This window comes from Prinia subflava, chromosome 2 (genome assembly GCF_021018805.1).
Source record: "Prinia subflava isolate CZ2003 ecotype Zambia chromosome 2, Cam_Psub_1.2, whole genome shotgun sequence".
NCBI lineage: Eukaryota > Metazoa > Chordata > Aves > Passeriformes > Cisticolidae > Prinia > Prinia subflava.
The window spans coordinates 671304-692059 of NC_086248.1; the positions used below are offsets into that span (position 1 = coordinate 671304).

At 62.4% G+C, this 20756-nt stretch overlaps 1 protein-coding gene across 1 annotated transcript; it reads right to left on the minus strand.

Annotated features, from left to right (window-relative positions):
• Window positions 1–4554: 4554 nt before the first annotated feature.
• KIF3C (kinesin family member 3C) lies at window positions 4555–19971 on the minus strand. Its single transcript, XM_063422461.1, has 8 exons — window positions 18441–19971; window positions 12444–12545; window positions 12222–12344; window positions 12003–12121; window positions 10275–10391; window positions 9710–9818; window positions 8403–8578; window positions 4555–6800 (listed from the first exon to the last, which is right to left on the minus strand). The coding sequence occupies exons 1-8, from the start codon at window positions 19851–19853 to the stop codon at window positions 6707–6709; spliced, it is 2253 nt and encodes a 750-aa protein (XP_063278531.1). The 5' UTR covers window positions 19854–19971; the 3' UTR covers window positions 4555–6706.
• Window positions 19972–20756: the final 785 nt, after the last annotated feature.

Sequence of the window (20756 nt, forward strand, 5' to 3'; positions counted from 1 at the left end):
GGGGAGAGGAATCCTGGACTGGAATGGGGAGAGGAATCCTGGATTGGAATGGGGAGAGGAATCCTGGATTGGAATGGGGAGAGGATTGCTGGACTGGAATGGGGAGAGGAATCCTGGATTGGAATGGGGAGAGGAATCCTGGATTGGAATGGGGAGAGGATTCCTGGATTGGAATGGGGAGAGGAATCCTGGATTGGAGCAGGCACTGCAGGATTGGAATGGGGAGAGGATTGCTGGATTGGAGCAGGCACTGCAGGATTGGAATGGGGGGGAGGATTGCTGGATTGGAATGGGGAGAGGATTGCTGGATTGGAGCAGGCACTGAGGATTGGAATGGGGGGAGGATTGCTGGATTGGAATGAGGAGAGGATTGCTGGATTGGAATGAGGAGAGGATTGCTGGATTGGAATGGGGAGAGGATTGCTGGATTGGAGCACTGTGACCTGCCCGAGCTCACCCTCCATCCCTGACCTTTTCCAAAGCTGGCATTTCAGAATGCCTTTGGCACCTGCAGCTGGTGTGGAAAAATCCTTTCCTGGCTTTCCGTGCCTGATCTCCGGAGTCCTTTGGCTGCACAGAGCTCCTGCCTGTGGCCGTGCCTGTGCTCTGTCCCTGTCCCTCGGGGCCCTGGTGCTCCCAGGCTGTGGTTTCAGATCCCAGCCCCACAGAGAGCAGGGAGGGGTGTCCAGCTGCTGTCCCACCCCCTGTGCCCCCCAGTGCCATCTGCCCCTAAACCCCTCCCCTGGAACAGCACGGTGTCCTGCAGGGGGGAGCTCCTCCAGTGCTCCTCGGGGAATTTGGTGTCCCCAATCCTCACCCAAATCCTCCCTGCTGTGTTTCAGGACCAGGAGTTCTTGTCCTCTCTGCTCTGGGTAGCAGCAGTGGGTAATCCTTTCCTCTTGCAGCCTTTGTGGCATTGGCACACCATGACTGCTGCTCTCTGCAGTGCTCCCAGGTGGAGATCACCCTGCTTCTGTCATCTTTTCACATCATTCCTGTTGATTTTTACAAAAGCGTCACAAATGGTCCCATCCCAGCTGGAAAGCAGGGAAATCCACAGGGGTGCTGGGCTGCAGGAGAACAAATCCCATTTGTCTGTGCCTCCCTGCTTCTCTTGGGAAGCTCCCACTGCTGACCCCACCTGGGCTCTCCTCAGGGGGGTCTCACCAAAGCCCCCATTCTGTCCTGGCCTGTGCCCTCACACTGCAGGGTCCGGTGTTCCAGCAGAGCGTGGAGCTGCTCCGGTGGGATCCCTGGGATTCGCCTTGGACCAGCCCATGTTGGTGTTACCTTCACGTGTTCCCCTGCCAGCATTTTCAGATGGATTTCGTTGATCCATTCGGTCCTTTCAGGAGGGGAAGTTAAATGAGCAGAGACCCCCTGGAGTTCCCCTCTCCCCATTTTTGAAAGGTGTTCCTCACGTTTATCCTGTTCCTGTTTGGACACTTGGCCTCTCCTCTCTGAGCTCTCAAACCCCTCACCGGCAGCTCCGAGGCCACTTTTCCAAATTCCTCTGCACGAGTTAAACGTGACCCGGCTGATCTGGGGACGAGCAGTGCCCTTGAGAGACCTTGAATCTTTCCCTTCAGCCTCAGTCCCTTCTCGGTGGCATTTGCTGTGACTCACCTGACCACCAGTGACCTTTCCATGGCGACTGGAGCAGAACAAATCCCTGCGTGCCTGGAATCACGGAGGAGTCCCTCGGCTTGGAAAAGCCCTGGAGACGACTGAGCCCAGCCACTGCCCCAGCACTGCCAAGGCCACCAATGTCCCCAAGTGCCACATCCACACGGCTTTGAACTCCCTGTGCTGTGGGCAGCCTCAGAGCAGGGAATTCCACTGCCACAAGGCTGGATGGGCTCTTGGGAATCAGGAATTGTTCCCTGGCAGGGTGGGCAGGCCCTGGCACAGGGTGCCCAGAGCAGCTGTGGCTGCCCCTGGATCCCTGGCAGTGCCCAAGGCCAGGCTGGACACTGGGGCTGGAGCAGCCTGGGACAGTGGGAGGTGTCCCTGCCATGGCAGGGGTGGCACTGGGTGGCATTTACGGACCCTCCCAACCCCACCCAACCCCACCCCTGCCTTTGCAATGTTTTCTTAGAGCTGCTTTAACCCCTAAGCCACGGGAATTTGCCCCTTTGCAATGGAAAGGAAAGATTCAGCAGCCCTTGAGAGGTGACCTGGCCCTTCCCTGCTCCGAACTGCAGCTCCTGAGGCAGCGAGGCCAGGGCAGCTCCTGTTCCAGAGCAGCCTGGATCCCCCTGCATGTCCCTGCTCCTTCCCTGCTCTAAAACCCCAACCCTGCTCTGAGCACCCCAAGCCTTCTCTGAGTATCCCAGCCCTGCTCTAACACCCCAATCCTCTCTCTGAGCCCCCCAACTCTGCTCTGAGCCACCCAGCCCTGCTCTGAGCCCCTGAATCCTGCTCTGAGCCCCTGAATCCTGCTCTGAGCCTCTGAATCCCTGCTCCCTGGGGGCTGCGGATGTCCCTGTTTAATCTTAGTTCTGCTTTTACCCCAGGCTCTTCTCTCCTCCCTGTGCGAGAACTGCCCTCCCTCACTGGGGCAGTCCTGGCCAGCTCCTCCTTTTCCAGCTGCCCTTTTCGAGCTCACCCTTTTCCATCTCCTCCTTTTCCATCTCCCCCCTTTCCAGCTCCCCCTTTCCTATCTCCCTTTTTCCAGCTGTCCTTTCCCATCTCCCCCTTTTCCAGCTCCTCCTTTTCCATCTCCCCCTTTCCATCTCCTCCTTTCCCATCTCCCCTTTCCAGCCCCCAGCCCCGCTGTGTCCCTGTGTTGTCCCGCCGTGCCGGGCCCTTCCCGGTGTCCGTGTCCCCCAGCCGGCCCTGCCGGGGTTGTGCCGCGCTCCGTCCCTCACGGATCTCCGAGCGCTGGAGGAATCCCGGCGGGAAGGGAGCCCGGGCCGGGCTGAGGGGGCTGCGGAGCCCCGGGCCGGGCTGAGGAGGCCGCGGAGCCCCGGGCCGGGCTGAGGGGGCTGCGGAGCCCCGGGCCGGGCTGAGGAGCCCCGGGCCGGGCTGAGGAGGCCGCGGAGCCCCGGGCCGGGCTGAGGAGGCCGCGGAGCCCCGGGCCGGGCTGAGGAGCCCCGGGCCGGGCTGAGGAGCCCCGGGCCGGGCTGAGGAGCCCCGGGCCGGGCGAAGGAGGCTGCGGAGCGCCGGCAGTGATGCTCATTCCTTTATTGTGTCGTTGCCATCCTGGAGGGCGCTCCCAGCGCGGGGTCGAAGCTACATTAGAGCACAGTGAGGAGCGTCCGTCCCGCCGGGAACGGCCCCTCTCCACACACTATGTATAATATATATATATTTATAATATGTCCTGTATATTCCTATGTATAGAGTGACAAGGATGGGCCACCAGACAGTAAACTTTTGATTTCTAAATAAATCACCAGAGCAACAGGCACGAAAATTTGGTCCTAATCGAGGCCCTCGCCTTGTCCACGAACCCGCAACAGACCCGCACCCCCCTCCCCGCGGAAAAACGGCCGAACCCGAACCCCAAAAGAACAACAACAACAAAAGGCAGCCCCGCCCCGCCCCTGTCCCCGGGGAGCGGCCCCGGTGGGACACACGGACACCGAACGCCACCGACACGCACCGGGCACCGGCGGCGCCCCGAGCTGGGAGAGCTCCTCGGCAGCGCCGGGAGGGAGGGAGGTGCGAGCGGCGCTCGGATGCTGCAGTGCCCCGGCCCATCCCCTGCGGGGGCGGCTGCCGCAGCCCCCGGGCCCTGCTGGGCTCCAGGGGATCCCTCCGTGACCGCAGCCCCCGGGCCCTGCTGGGCTCCAGAGGATCCCTCCGTGACCGCAGCCCCCGGGCTCTGCTGGGCTCCAGGGGATCCCTCGGCTCCCGCAGCCCCCGGGCCCTGCTGGGCTCCAGGGGATCCCTCCGTGACCGCAGCCCCCGGGCTGTGCTGGGCTCCAGAGGATCCCTCGGCTCCCGCAGCCCCCGGGCCCTGCTGGGCTCCAGAGGATCCCTCGGCTCCCGCAGCCCCCGGGCTCTGCTGGGCTCCAGGGGATCCCTCGGCTCCCGCAGCCCCCGGGCTCTGCTGGGCTCCAGGGGATCCCTCGGCTCCCGCAGCCCCGCTGGGCGGGGCCCGGGCCCGTGCCTTCCGTGGCACAGGGACAACCAACGGGTACTGGGGGATAGTGGCCTGGGGGACAGGCACCTTCCTGGGGACAGCCACCGTTCCTAGGGACAGCCACCTTTCCCAGGGGACAGCCACCCTTCCTGGGGACAGCCACCCTTCCCAAGGGACAGCCACCCTTCCCAGATCCCAGCCGCCCTCCCCAGGATGCCCCAAGGCCCGGGGCAGGCCTGGGGATGAGCACACCCTCAGCTCCTGAGTTGTTTCCCACACCCCGGGTGAGAGCGGAGGCAGGAGAAGGTCCCTGGTTCATCACCTCCGGGCTCCACGAGCTGCTGACCCACTGAGGGGGAGCTGGGACTGCTACAAAACAAGGCAGGGAGGAAATCCTATTCCTGCAGGAGCCCCAAGCTTCTCCTCACTCTGAGTCTGTGCTTCCTGAGCCCTGGAAATTAAATAAAGAACCAGCTCTCCCACCCACGGTTGTTTCACAGCATCAGGGAACCACAGACTGGTTTGGGCTGGGAGGGACCTTAAAGCCCCTCCAGTGCCACCCCTGCCATGGCAGGGACACCTCCCACTGTCCCAGGCTGCTCCAGCCCTGCCCAGCCCGGCCCTGCTTGGCCAGGGAGGGGATGGTTTCACAGGGCCAGCTCGCTCTGGGGACACCCTCGGACACCCCTGGGTGCGGGGTGTCCCTGGGGACAGGCCTGACCCCACACCACGGACGGGACCCGTCTCCAACACCTTCCCCTGCTCCCGGCTGAGCCCAGCCCGGCCTGGCTGCTGCCAGAGGAGGGACTCGGTCCTCGGAGCTCCCCACGGTGCCCCCGAGCCAGGGCCGGGCTGGGGGAGAAGGGGACAAAGCCTTTGGAGGGACACAGGGACTCACTGGGCACAGATGGGAAAGGGAAGGGGGCAGAGGGCAGAGATGGAGAGCTCGAGGTGGGACAGTGTTGGATGGGAAGGGGAGAAGATCCCCTGTGGCAGCGCAGGGATGTGGCAGGGACAGCTGGGACGGGCAGTGCATGGCCCAGCAGAGCCATGCGTGGATGGGACACGGCTGCTGTGAGGCCTGCCTGGCCCTGAGCTCGGCACAGCTCCTGGCTCCCTCTGGATGTTCCCATTCCATGCCCGTGCCCTGCTCCCTCAGCCCTGTCCTGAGTGCAGGAGGCAGCGAGGGGAGCAGAGAGCAGTCCAACAGCAAAGAACAGCCTGGCCAGAGCCTCCTTCCCCGGGGAGATTCCAAACCCACCTGGACACAGCCCTCAGTCCCGTGCTCCAGGGGACTGCAGGAGCTCCAGGGGACTGCAGGAGCTCCAGGGGACTGCAGGAGCTCCAGGGGACTGCAGGAGCTCCAGGGTCCCCTCCAAGCTCACCCGTTCTGTGAGGACAGAGGACATTCCCTCTCTGCAATCCTCTCGGCCCTGCCCTCCCTGTCCCGCCCTTTGCTGACCCATCTCCTCCCAGGAGGGCCAGGGCTCGCTCCCTCATCCATAAGGATCTCACCAAACACAGGGATGTCCCCACCTCTGCCATCCTGGGGACACCACAGGTGCTGGCCTGGCCCTTCCCCAGCCTCCCATGTCCCACAGGAACCCCGAGCGCTGTCGGGGCAGGATTCACTCCCCACAGGGCTCCCCCCTGACCCGTCACCATTTCACACCCATCCTCCACAACCCACCAGGAACTTTGTCCCAGACAGGAGGTGACAGAGGCGCCCTCTGTGTGCCACTGCCCAGGGGACAGCGGTGCCATCGCTGCCCTGGCTGTCACCTCCTTGTGCCAATTTCTCCATTGCCTTTAGCTGCAGGACGGGGCCTCTCTCAGCTCTGCAGGCAGCGCTGCTCCCAGGCTGAGCCTGTCCTTGGGGGCTGCTGGAGGGGGACATTCCCACCTCCGGCTGTTCTCAGGAGCTGCACACCCACGGGCAGGGTGGGAGCGAGCTGGGAACCTCGGTGGGGCTGTCTCCAGGGCATCTCCAGGGCCTGGCACAGGAGGACAGGGCCCTGGGCTCTTGGTGACGTGTTCTGGTGACTCTGCAAGCCCCGTGGATGGAGCTGGTGCCCCAGGAGTGGCAGCCGTGTCCACAGCGGGTGAGGTGTCCCTGCTGCCACCAGAGTCTCCCAATCCATGCAGAAATCTCCAGATTCCCTGGAGCCAGCAAAGCCAGGCCAGCACCAGGGGCCAGGCAGCCTCAGCTTCTGCCCAAGCCCCCGCAGAGGGACCCAGGCCCCTCCTGCCTGGGTGCAGCAGTGTCCTGGTGGCGTCCCCGTGCCCAGCCCGTGCCAGGCAGTGCAGGGAGCTGGGCAAACCCGGGGCGGTCAGCACGGTGCCGCTGCCAGCTGGGATGTCCGTCAGTCCGAGAGCAAATCCCGCCCCCGTCACCCGCTCCGTAAATAAATAGGTTAAATAAATAAAGTGACAGATCCGGATCAGGGGGCGGAGCAGGGGGAGGAGGGAGGGGAGGAGGGAGGGGCGGCCGCCCCGGCCCGGGGCCGTTCGTGTCTCGCACAAACACACACAAAGTAGCTGAGAGCTGAGGACGCGCTGGGGCCGCTGCGCCGGGTCCCCTCGGCCCTCGGGGCTCAGTCCGGGACGTCCAGGCCGTCACTCCTGGGCCGGCAGCGGGGCGGCACACGGGGAGCCGGAGGCCAGGGACACGTGGGTGGTGGAGGACGGCAGCGACCGCGGCGTCTGGCACCTGGGGACACACACAGAGACACGCTGGGTCTGCTGCCCCGCCCTGCCTTCCCACCCCGCCAGAATCCAGCCCTTCTCCTGGGCACCTGCACCAAAGGACAGCCCTTGATGAGTGCGAGGATACGCTGGGCCTGGGATATGGCAATGTCAGGGAATCATGGAATGGTTTGTGCTGGGGAGATCTTACAGCTCATCCAGTGCCCCCCCTGCCATGGCAGGGACACTTCCCACTGTCCCAGGGTGCTCCAAGTGTCCAGCCTGGCCTTGGGCACTGCCAGGAATCCAGGGGCAGCCCCAGCTGCTCTGGGCACCCTGTGCCAGGGCCTGCCCACCCTGCCAGGGAACAATTCCTGATTCCCAAGATCCCATCCAGCCCTGCCCTGTGGCAGTGGGAGCCATTCCCTGTGTCCTGTCTCTCCATCCCTTGTCCCAGTCCCTCTGCAGCTCTCCTGGAGCCCCTTCAGGCCCTGCAGGGGCTCTGAGCTCTCCCTGGATCTTTCTCCTCTCCAGGTGAGCACCCCCAGCTCTCCCAGCCTGGCTCCACAGCAGAGGGGCTCCAGCCCTGCAGCAGCTCCAGGCTCCTCTGGGCTCTCTCCAGCAGCTCCACACGCTGCTGTTCCACAGCACAACCTCAGCAACATTCCAGACTCTGACCACAGCCAGCAGCACGGGCAGGGTCAGCCCCGATGGGACGAGGCCTTTCCAGCTCTGCTGTGACTCCTCCCTGCCCCCAGCCCCCTCTGGGTCCCACGTGCTGCAGTGCATTTCCCACACCCAAGCAATTGCTCTATATAAGGAAAAGAGTTTTGGTTTACTTCTGAACTTGAAAGGAAAATGGACTGGAATCCTCTGTGATATTCACACGGTGACTGGCTCGGTGCCAGCACAGGAGCACCTCCTGCACCTTCCAGCTGCTCCTCAGAAATTGGGCAGCAAGCCAAGAGCCCTCCTAAAACATCGAGAAGGAGCACAGAGGTGCTCAGGTGCTTTTTGGGGTGTCTTAGCCAGGTGTAGGGGCTTTCCTACATCAGTGCACGGCTTTTGTCTTGTTTTTGTACTGTTATTTTATCATTAATTAAAACCATTTCCTTTTTCAGAACACTCCCAGTGAGCCACCTTGTGATTATCCCGAGCCGCTGTGAGAGGCACTGGACACGCTCAGAACCTGCTGCACCTTCCTGAGGCCCCTGGCAGGCTGGGGCCGTGGCACCGCGGGTGTCACCGTGGTGTGTCACCGTGGTGTGTCACCGCCTGTGTCACCGCCCGTGTCACCGCCCGTGTCACCGCCCGTGTCACCGCACCGTGTCACCGCCCGTGTCACCGCCCGTGTCACCACGCCGTGTCACCATGCCGTGGCACCGCAGTGTGCCACTACACGGTGTCACTGCAGCGTGTCACCGTGGTGTGTCACCGTGGTGTGTCACCGTGGTGTGTCACCGTGGCACCGCGGCGTGGCACCGCGGCGTGGCACCGCGCGTGGCACTGCGGCGTGGCACCGCGCGTGGCACTGCGCCTTGTCACCATGCCATGGCACCGCGGTGTGTCACCGCACCGTGTCCCCGCGCCGTGTCACCGCGCCGTGTCCCCGCGCCGTGGCACTCACCAGGAGCGGGACTTGCGCAGGCGCGAGGCCGCCGGCCGCTCCAGCAGGCTGTCCAGGCGCAGCAGCCGCTCCAGGTGCAGCGCCCGCGCGTCCGGCTCGCCCGCGTCCCTGCTGCGCTCGAACTCGAAGATGGCGGGCGGGGACAGGTCCAGCTCCAGGAACATGATGTTCTCAGCCTGCACAGGGACAGGGACAGGGACACGGGGTCACCGTGGGGAGAGCGCTGCTCCAGCTCTGGAGCCCACGCTGCCGGAGGAGCTGCCGGGACTGGGATCCTCCCCGGGCTGCCCTGGCATGGCCACACTGGGCTGTGGCTCAAGGCTGTGCTCCGGCTCTCCCAGCCTCTCCCAGGGCTGAGCAGCCCTGTCCTTCCCCATGGCAGGGGCTGCTGGAGCCAGAGAGCCAGGAGCTCCAGGGCTGGAGCCGGGAGGATAAAGCTGGGAGCTTGAATTAGCATGTTCCAGATTCTCGTGAGCTTCACTCCATCTTCTCTCCCTGTGTTATCCACCCCTCCACCCAGCCACTCACTGTCTGCCTTCATCCATCCACCTCCAGCTCTCCATTCACCTCCACCCATCCACCTGCCCATCCACACACTCACACACCTACATCCATGTACATCCATCCATCCACACATCCATCCATCCATCCATCCATCCATCCATCCATCCATCCATTCACGTCCATCCCTCCATCCATTCATCACATCAATACATGCATCCATCCATCCACGTCCATCCACACATCCATCCATCCATGGATCCATTCATCCATCCACGGATCCATTCATCCGTCCCCACACCTCTATCCACCCATCCATGTCCATCCATCCATCCATCCCTCCATCCATCCACCTCCATCCACCTCCATCCACACATCTGTCCATCCATGTATCTATCCACATCCATCCATCCACATCCATGTCCACCATCCATGTCCATCCATGTCCATCCATGTCCATCCATGTCCATCCATGTCCATCCATGTCCATCCCTACATCTCCATCCACCCATACATGTCCATCCATCACATCCATCCATGTCCACCATCCATCCATCTACCTCCATCCACATCCATCCATCCATGGATCCATCCACATGCACCCATCCACATTCACCCATCCACATCCACCCACCCACCCATTCATACACCTCCACCCACACATCCATCCACGGATCCATCCATCCACTCATTCACAGACATCCATCAATCTCTCCATCCCTCCCTCCCTCCATCCCTCCCTCCATCCCTCCCTCCCTCCCCCCGTTCATCCAAGCCCATCCCACGCTGGCGTGTCCCCGCCGTACCCGGAAGCGCGGGTGAGCCCTCCTGGCCATGGCCACCCGGGCGTACTGGCTGATGGGCCTCTTGTAGCCCACGGCCGACGTGGGGCGCCGCTTCATCTGCGAGCTGCTCCTGCAGTGCACGGGGGACGTCAGTGCCACGCCCGGGGCGCCCCGACAGGGATGGGGACACAGAGACAGAGGGACAGGGACAGGGACAGAGGGACAGAGGGACAGAGGGACAGAGGGACACAGGGACACAGGGACACAGGGACACAGGGATGGGGACACGGGGACAGGGACAGAGGGACACAGGGACACAGGGGACACAGGGGACACTGGGAAACGGGGACAAAGACAGAGGGACACGGGGACACAGGGACAGAGGGACAGGGACACAGGGACAGAGGGACACGGACACAGGGACAGGGACACAGGGACATAGGGACACAGGGACACAGGGACACAGGGACAGGGACACAGGGACACAGGGACGCAGGGACACAGGGACACAGGGACACAGGGACACGGGGACAGGGATGGGGACACAGGGACAGGGACACGGGGACACAGGGACACAGGGACGTACCCCCCGGTGGGAACCAGCGGCTGGAATTTCCACTGGTCCTCGTCGCCGTCGAAGTAGAGGCGGTTCATGATCTTGTTCTTCTCCTCGGGAGGGATGAAGTTCTCGATGATCAGGTACCTGAGGGACAGAGCAGGAGAGGAAGGAGACAGAAAACAGGTCGGGAAGGGAGGAAGGCAGGAAGAGAAGGAGACATGGAAGGGAGGAGAAACATCCAGAGGATGAAAATGTGATGGAAGTGGAGAGGTTGAAGCCATAGATGCAGCCACAGAGGCAGGAGAGGATGGGAATCAGAGAGGAGCCCGGACTCCTGGGAGCTCCAGGCAGGACCAGGACCTCTCCCTCCTCTCCTCCCACGGCTGCTTCCCCACTGCCCGACCTGAAAATCAAGGAAAGCTCAATGATGCCAAGTGGACCCCGGAGGGAATCTTTTTTCCAGTGTTTTTTGGGGCAAGTCCAGCAGCTATCAAAAACAGTTTTGAGGCAATGAGTTGCATCAGTGAGCTGTGGCTTCCAGTCAGAACCATTTTGGAGGAGAGAGGGGGCAAAGCCAGAGATGGAATTCTGTTTGTAGTGAAACTGTTTCACCCTAAAATGCTGAAGTGCTTGTAAATACCTGGGAGGATTACAGACACTGAACGAGAGGAGTGTTTGAAGTGAGAACAAACCCCCGGGGGCGGTGGAGCAGCAGCTGCAGCTGTGGGAGGCTCCTGCAGGGAAAACTCTGCCCAGGGAGCTCCAGGGAGCCGGGGTCACCCCGAGTCCCCAGAGCTGCTGTCCCTCCCAGGACGGTGTGGGGGCCAAAGCAGGTCACCAGGTACCCTCGGGGGTACCACTGCCCCTCCCCAGGTTCAGCCACAGCCAGGGTTCCTGCTGGAACATTTCCTGGTTTTTCCCCTCTCTCAGCAACTCTTGGACTCCTACAGCTCCCAGTGGCCACACCTTGTGCCACCACTGACAGCTGGGCAGGGCTGGGCTGGCCCTGTCTCTGGGTGGGGTCAATCCCTTCGGTTCTGCACCCACTCTGAGCCTCTGAGCCCCCCAGCCCTGCTCTGAGCCCCTGAATCCTGCTCTGAGACCCCAGCCCTACTCTGAACATCCCAACCCTGCTCTGAACACCCCAGCCCTGCCCTGAGCCCTCCAGCCCTGCTCTGAGCCCCCCAGCCCTGCTCTGAGCCCCCCAGCCCTGCTCTGAACACCCCAACCCTGCTCTGAACACCCCAACCCTGCTCTGAACACCCCAGCCCTGCTCTAACACCCCAGCCCTGCTCTAACACCCCAACCGTGCCCTGAGCCTCCCAATCCCCTCAGTCCCCCAGCCCTGCTCTGAGCCCCTGAGCCATGCTCTAAAACCCCAACCCTGCTCTGAGCACCCCAAGCCTTCTCTGAGTATCCCAGCCCTGCTCTAACACCCCAATCCTCTCTCTGAGCCCCCCAACTCTGCTCTGAGCCACCCAGCCCTGCTCTGAGCCCCTGAATCCTGCTCCAACAGCCAAGCCCTGCTCTGAGCCCCTCAGTCCTGCTCTGAGCCCCCCTTAACCCTGCTCTGAGTCCTTGAATCCTGCTCTGACCACCCCAGCCCTGCTCTGAGCCCCCCAGCCCTGCTCTGAGCCCCTGAATCCTGCTCTGACCACCCCAGCCCTGCTCTTAGCCCCCCACCTCTGCTCTGCACACCCAGCTCTTCAGATCCACCCAGGCCCAGGGGACCCCCAAGCACTCACAAACACCTACTTGAGCTTCAGCTCCCGCGTCTGCTCGTTCTGGGCCTCCTCCAGGTCCTGGCGCACGCGGATGTACTCGTCGTGCTGGTCCTGGATCTCGGCCTTCACTGCCTGCAGCTTGGCGTAGAGCTGGGAGGGGGAGCAGCACCTCAGCCCTGCCCCGGGGCTGGGGAGCCCTGCGGAGGGACGTCCTCATCCCCGCCCCTGTCCCCTCCTGCCATGCTCTCACCTTCTTGAGCTTCTTGGTCTTGATCTCCACCTCCTGCTGCAGGGACGTGTAGGTCTCCCGCAGCTCCATGGTCTCCTCGTCCCTCAGCAGCATCTCCTGCTGCATCTCGCGCTCCCGGCGTTTCTGAGGCACAGGGACGCGGTTGGAGCCGGGCTGGGCACGGGGACCGGTCCCAGGACAGCCCTGTCACCCCCCTGTCACCCCCCTGTCACCTCTCCATACCTGCTCGGCGATCTCCTGCCGCCTCAGCTCCAGCATCTTCTGCTGCTCGTTGGTGTGGTCCACGATGGTCCTGCCCCCGATGAGCAGCTTGCTCTCCATGGCCTGGAGGGGACAGGGCTCAGGGCACTGCCAGCCACGGGCTCTGCCCCACGCCACCCTCACCGGGTGGTGCCCCAAACCTGCCCCCCGTCCCCATCCCATGGGAGGTGGGAGAGTTCAGGGCTTGCACTGCTGACGGGGAGCAGGCTGTGCACTGTTAGATTGGAAATTGGGAACAATTCCTCCCTGGGAAGGCTGGAGTGCCCATCCCCGGAGGGATTTAAAGGCTCTGTGGATGTGGCACTCAGGGACAGGGGTCAGTGGTGGCCTGGGCAGTGCTGGGGATGGTTGGGCTCAGTGATCCTTGAAGGGCTTTTCCCACAATTCCACAACTCCATGGAGCCCCGGCAGCCTGGGGCTGGTTCAGCACGGCGGCAGTGGCCAGCCGGGGGGCGGGTGACGCCTGTGTCCCCTCCAGGGGGCGGGTGACACGTGTGTCCCCTCCCGGGGCCTGGCTCCCAGCCCGGGCTGCCCCGGCCCCGCTTCCTTCCGCACAGCTGCGAGCCCGGAGATGTGCGGCAGCTGCAGCCCGGCCTCCGCCCCCGCAGGGGCTGTGCACAGAAATGTGAACACAGAAATGGACACACACACACAAATACACAAATACACACACAGAGACACACAGAGGGGCTGTGCACAGAAATGTGAACACAGAAATGGACACACACACAAATACACACACAGACACACACACAGACACACACACAGGGGCTGTGCACAGATATGTGCACACAGAAATGGACACACACACAAATACACAAATACACACACACAGGGGCTGTGCACAGAAATGTGCACACAGAAATGGACACACACACAAATACACACACAGATACACACACAGACACACACACAGGGGCTGTGCACAGATATGTGCACACAGAAATGGACACACACACAGATACACACACAGACACACACACAGGGGCTGGGCACAGAAATGTGAACATAGAAATGGACACACACACACAAATACACAAATACACACACAGACACACACACAGGGGCTGTGCACAGAAATGTGAACACAGAAATGGACACACACATAAATACACAAATACACACACGGGCTGTGCACAGAAATGTGAACATAGAAATGGACACACACACACAAATACACACACAGGGGCTGTGCACAGAAATGTGAACATAGAAATGGACACACACACATAAATACACACACAGGGGCTGTGCACAGAAATGTGAACATAGAAATGGACACACACACACAAATACACACACAGACACACACACAGGGGCTGTGCACAGAAATGTGAACATAGAAATGGACACACACACACAAATACACAAATACACACACAGACACACACACAGGGGCTGGGCACATGGAAATGTGAACACAGAAATGGACACACACATAAATACACACACAAATACACACAGACACACACACAGACACACACAGGCTGTGCACAGAAATGTGAACATAGAAATGGACACACACATAAATACACACACAGACACACACCCAGGGGCTGTGCACACTGAAATGCACAAACACACACAAATACACACACAGACACACACACAGGGGTTGTGCACACAGAAATGTGCACACAGAAATGGACATGCACATAAATACACACACAGACACACACAGAGACACACACACACAGGGGCTGTGCACACAGAAATGTGCACACAGAAATGGACACACACACAAATACACACACACAGACACACACAGAGACACACACACACAGGGGCTGTGCACACAGAAATGTGCACACAGAAATGGACACACACACAAATACACACACAGACACACACACAGGGACTGTGCACACTGAAATGCACAAACACACACAAATACACACACAGACACACACACAGGGGTTGTGCACACAGAAATGTGCACACAGAAATGGACACACAGATACACACACAGACACACAGGGGCTGTGCACGCAGAAATGTGCACATGAGAATGCATAAACACACAAATACACACACACACAGAGGCTGTGCACACAGAAATGCACAAACACACAAATACACACACAGGGGCTGTGCACACAGAAATGGACAAACACATAAATACACACAGACATTCACAAGGGCTGTGCACACAGAAATACACAAACACAAATACACACACAGGGGCTGTGCACACAAGGGGCTGTGCACACAGAAGTGCACAAACACACACACAGGCAAACATGCACACACAGGCTGTGCACACAGAAATGTGCGCACAGAAATGTGCACGCACACACACAGTCTGTGCACACACAGACACACGGGTCTGTGCAGGACGTGTGCACACACAAACACACACAGGGAGCACATCCTGTGCCAGGCTGAACACGGTCACACCTCATGGGTACGTTTAGGAGCACCGGGTGTCTGTGCACACGTGTGAGGGGGTGAGCACACTGTGTGTGTGTGCACTGTATGTATAAACACTGTCTGTGTGTGCACAGTGTGTGTGTGTGTGTGTCTGTGTGTGCACACCATGTATGTACACAGTCTGTGAGTCTGTGTGCACACCGTGTGTGTGTGCACTCCGTGTGTGCCTGTGTGTCTGTGTGTGCACACCGTGTGTGTCTGTGTATCTGTGTGTGCACACCCTGTGTGTCTGTGTGTCTGTGTGTGCACACCGTGTGTGTGTGCACTCCGTGTGTGTCTGTGTGTGCACACCCTGTGTGTCTGTGTGTGCACACCCTGTGTGTCTGTGTGTCTGTGTGTGCACACCCTGTGTGTCTGTGTGTCTGTGTGTGCACACCCTGTGTGTTTGTGTATCTGTGTGTGCACAGTGTGTGTGTCTGTGTGTGCACACCACGTGTGTATCTGTGCCCTGCAGCCCTGCTCTCGTGTCAGGGTGCCCATGGGGGACAATCAAGGGGTCACCCTGTGTATCTGTGTGTGCACACCCTGTGTGTCTGTGTGTGCACACCACGTGTGTATCTGTGCCCTGCTGCCCTGCTCTCCTGTCAGGGTGCCCGTGGGGGACAATCCAGAGGTCACCCTGTGCCCGCCACGGCTGTGCCTCAGGGGCCTCAGCAGGGCCGCACCCAGATGTCCCCAGGACACCACACACAGCGTGAAAAATCAATCTCACACACACAGCTCGGCCAGCACCTCTGAAATGTCCCCTCTGCCAGCAGCACGTGGCCACCCTCACCCACTGCGCATCTGCCCTTGAGGACCCTGTGCCCCCCAGATCCGGGGCCCTGCTCCTCACAGGGCCTGGCCCCCCTCATGCCATGGCCCTGAGGGGCAGGGAGCCACCAGGCCACCCCAAGGGAGCTGCCAGCACTGGGGGGGCACACAGGGTGGCCACGGTGCTGCTGTCACATGTGCCCGAGCAGGGGTCCCCCATGGGGTGCTGTGCACAGGGTGGGGGCTCTGCCAAACCTGTGGCCCCTGTCCCCATCGACAGCTGCCTGGGACAAGGCTCTATTTCCATGATTTCCCCCCCATTTTTCCCCTTCCAGCTGCAGAGGGCACATTGTGGGTTCTGGGGGAACTGAGGACACCCCACAACTGTGCCCTCCTACCCTTCCCACCCAGTGAGACCCCCGCAGCCACTCAGTGCTGTGGGGACACAGCCCCCCATGGGTGCCCCATCCAGCCCCCCCACCCTGGGGATTCCTCCTTCCTCCCTTCCGATGGGTGTCCCAGGCTGTGTGTGCTGCTGGGGGCTGACACCCCCCAGGGCAGCCCCCCACCCCATCCTGTGCCATCCCTGCCAGGGCTGGGGGCACTGGGGTGCCACGGGCCCCTCACCCCTTCTCCTCCAAACCCAGTTCTTGGTCCCAGTTGCTCCCCTTGATGCTGAGTGTCCCCTGGGGACCCTGCTGGATGCTGGGACAATGGCCCCGCTGCCATCCCCTCCCACAGAGCCCCCCCCTGCAGACACCATCCCTGCCAGATTAAGAGGTTTCTCAGTGCCACTGTCTTCTCCCTGCCAGGGCATTTATTCCCTCTAACGAAGAGACTCTCAATCTCCTTTAGCACTAAGCCTCTCCCAGCAACTCATTTCCGGCACCCAAAGAACTTCCCAGCACTTTCCCTCGCACTGACCTCGGCATCAGCCCCTGGCACGGCTGCTGGAAGCACCCACAGCCCGCACCCAGCTGCCCTGTGGCACAGCCCCCAAATGCACATCTGGGCGCCCAAATGCACATCTGGGAGCCCAGGAGCACATCTGCTGGGGCAGGCTGACCCCACCCCTCTGAGCACGATGTCCCACACGTCCCGGCTGGCTGGCAGGGGCAGAGCCCACACCCACCAGTGTGATAACAAGACGGGGTGCAGTGTGGCACCCGTGGGTGTGGTGGGCACCCCGTGTCCCCCCCGTCACCTCGGCTGCCCTTGCTCCTTGCCTGGCCCCACGGAGTGGCAAAGCTGCCCACGAGCACCGTGAGACCACCCGGTGTCCCCGCCGTGCCCCGCGGGCAGTGCCCACCGGGGTGAGTGTCACAGCAGGCTGTGCCCCGCTGGCACAGGGGGGATTTTTGCTCGCTGAGGTGACACCTCTCTGCTGTCACCGTCTCAGAGGGTCCCTGTGTGCGCAGCGGCTCCGAGGGCCACCAAAAGGGACATGGTGTCATCTCGCCTCCGGCCCTGCCGTGTTACTCAGCAGTTCCAGGACACACAGTGGCCCTGAGCCAGCCCTGCTGTGCCAGACAGGGAGACTGTGCTGGACAGCAGCCAGCCCGGCCTGCACCCCACAACCTGCACCCCCTGAGATGGGGGAGGGCTGCAGAGCCCCTGTGCCAGCCGTCCTGCTCTGCCAGGACACCCGTCACGGGACACCCGTCACGGGACACCCGCGGTGCCAGCCAGCAGCCCACGCCTCTGCCCCAGTGGCACGTCCCAGCGGGATCCCACGGTCTCTGTGCAGGCATCCAGGCGCTGCCACGCATCCCTGGGCACAATCACACATCCCTGGGCACGGCCGCGTGTCCCTGGGGCTGCAACAAACACACCCTGGCCATGGAAGAGGGTTCAGACCCCTGCCCAGCCCTGGCACCCCGGGCATGTCCCCCCCAGAGGGTCCCTGCTCCAGCCCAGTGCCCACATCCAGGCCAGCCGGTGCCAGAGGGGCTGTGCCAGAGGGGCCGTGCTGAGTGTGATGCCGAGGGTCAGGGTGCTGGGGCTCCCTCCCCACTGCTGGGGCTGCGGTCCCGGCCCCACGGCCACCACGGGCAGAGGGGAGGGGTCAGGATCCCCCAGCTCAGTGGGGACAGGAGCAGGGCTGGGGCAGGGGGAGGTGCAGCCCAGACCCCCGGCACAGCTGGGGCTGCCGTGGCCCCTCTCATCCTCAGCACCAAATCCCTGAGCATCCCTGAGGCAGCGGTGGTGCCCCCATCCACCCTGCTCTGGGTTGGGGTACCAGGAAGGATTTGGGGTGGGGAGGGACATGGGGGTCCCTGCAGAGCTGCCAGACCCCCACAGAGCCCAGGGAGCCAGGGGCTGCACAGAACCGGGGGCAGGCAGGGGCAGTTGCACCACGTCCCCAGCCCCAGCCCTGAGCTCGCTCCCGAGGCCACCAGGGACGAATCTGCAGCATCACTCTCATCACTCCCCCTTCCCACACAAGCTGCTTTGTTGTGCTGAAGGGGACAAGAGCTGAGCACAGCACACTCGTGCCACCAGTGACCCACTCCCCCATGGCCCTCCCCTCCCACACAGTCCCCATGCAGTGTCCCCACACAGGTCCCTGTCTGAGGGCCACCCCAGCCTGGCCCCAGCCTGGGCTGCCCTTGGGGACCCTGCCTGGACACCTTGTTTGGGAGGTCCCCCTGCTGCACACCGCGGTGGGCACCTCCCCCAGGCTCCCTGCTCGGGATCCGCTCCCCCTGCACACGAGGGGCTGGGGGCACAGCAGGTACCCCGGCCCCGTCGGTGACCACGTGTGGCAACACAAACCTTGTACTTGATGGCCAGCAGCTCCGTGGCCTCCTGCTCCTTCCGCAGGTCCTCTATCATCTTCTCCTTCTCCTGGAGCAGCTTCTGCTTCTCCTCGCTCACCAGGCTGTGGTCATCCTGGATAGCGGCTTTCTCCTCTTCCAGCCTCTCCTTCTGCTCCTTCAAGTAATTCTCCATGTTCTTCTCCAGGCCATCCTCATTCTCGTCCTCCCCTTCATTGTCCACGGTGCCCTCTCCATCCATCGCCTTCTTCCTCCGGCTGCTCCTTCTCCTCTTCTTCCCCAGCATCCCGCGTTTCTCCAGCTGGGCCTTCAGCCGGACGATCTCCTCCTGAAACTCCCGCAGCAACGTGTCCTTGGGGTCCTCGTTCACCCGGGGCTTGTTCTTGATGTTCTTGGCCCTGTTGGCGAACCTGAGGGTGGAGAGGCTCTCGTCGTAGCTGTGCGAGGCCGGGCCCAAGGTGGCCACCATGATTGTCTTGGCGTTGCCCCCGAGGGAGTCCTGCAGCAGGCGGGTGAGCTTGGAGTCCCGGTAGGGGATGTGCGTGCTCCGGCCGTCCACCAGCGCCGAGATGACGTTGCCCAGGGCCGAGAGGGAGAGGTTGATCTTGGAGGCTTCCTTGGGGCGCTCCCCGTGGGCGCCCATCTTGCTCTGGCGCTCGCTGCCGGCCAGGTCCACCAGGTTGAGCTTGCCCACGCGGATGTGCTCCTCGCCGTCGGGCCCCGTCTCGCTGCACTCGATGGTGATCAGGAAGATGGCGTGGGAGCGCGAGCTGTGCTCGTTCATGTTGGTGCTGCCCACCGAGCGCGTCTGGCTGCCCAGGTTCATCACGTGCTCGATCTCCTTGACGTTCTTGGTCACGAAGGAGGAGAGGTCCTTGATGTACACCCCGGTCTCGGGGTTCTCCTTCAGCTCCAGCTTCTTGCTCTGGTCCTTGGCGAGGAGGTCCCTGATCTCCTCCTGGTAGATCTCCAGGTAGGAGGCCCTCACCAGGTACTGCTGGTTCTGCGAGCGGGAGATGTGGGTGAAGATGTGCTCGAAGGCGCTGGGGATGATGCCGCGCTTCTCCGGCTCCGCCCAGGCGCCCTGCATGGTGTAGGTCTTGCCGGTGCCGGTCTGGCCGTAGGCGAAGACGGTGCCGTTGAAGCCCTGCAGCACGGAGTCGATGAGCGGCCGCACCGTCTCATCGTAGAGGTCGGCCTGCTTGGAGTTGGCGTCGTACACGGCGTCGAAGGTGAAGGTCTTGGGCAGCTCCCCGGGGGCGGCGCGGGGGTTGCGGATGCTCACCTGGCCCAGCTTCACGTCCAGCTCCAGGACGCGCTCGTATCCCGCCGCCTCCTCCCGCCGGCTCATGGGCCGGCACCGGGCCACCACCCGGAGCGCCTCGCAGCCGCTGCGGGGCTTACCGGCCATGGCGGCGGCGGGCGGGGCCGGCGGCGCAGCGGGGCTGGGGGGCTCAGCCGCGCCGCCCCCGCGGCATCCCCGGGGCCGAGGCCGGGGCGGAGCGGGCGGGGCCGGGGCGCGGGGCGCGGGCGGCCGGGGCGCGGCGGGGCGGCCCCGCCGGGCGCTCGCTCATGGCAGCGCGGCCGCTGCGCCCCGCCCGGTGCGGGGATGGGGCGGGCGGGGCGGGCCGGGCCGGGGCGCGGCCGCGCCGCGATTGGTGCGCGCTCCCGCAGCCGCGCCCGCGCCCCCCGAGCGCGCTCCCGCAGCCGCGCACCCGCAGGCGCGGGCGGGCGCGCCGCCGGCCCCCCCGGGCACGCCGGGAGCTGTAGTGCGGCCTTTGTGCCGCGCCCGGGCGGGCGGTGCGGGCTCGGGGCAGGGCTGGGGCGTGGAGGGAGGGATGCGGGACCGGGATGCTGCGTTGGAATGCAGAACCGGCGTGCGGGATCGGGATGTGTGAGGAAGGATGCAGGAATGCCAGGCAGGGCTGGGACGCAGGATTAGGATACAGGACACAGACTGCAGGACTGGGACATGCAATCACAAATGCAGAATGCAGGATGCAGGACTGGGATGTGGGATGAAGGATACAGGATAGGGATGAAGGACAAAGGATTGGAATGTAGGACTGGGATGCTGCACTGGAATGCAGGACTGGGATGTGAAATGAAGGATGCAATACTGGGGTCCAGTGCTGGGATGCTGCACTGAGATTCTGGGCTGGGATGCAGCATTGGAATGCAGGACTGAGATTCTGGGCTGGGATGCAGCACTGGAATGCAGGACTGAGATTCTGGGCTGGGATGCTGCACTGGAATGCAGGAGCGGAATGCAGGATGAAGGATTCCAGAAGAAGGATTGAGGATGAGGGATGCA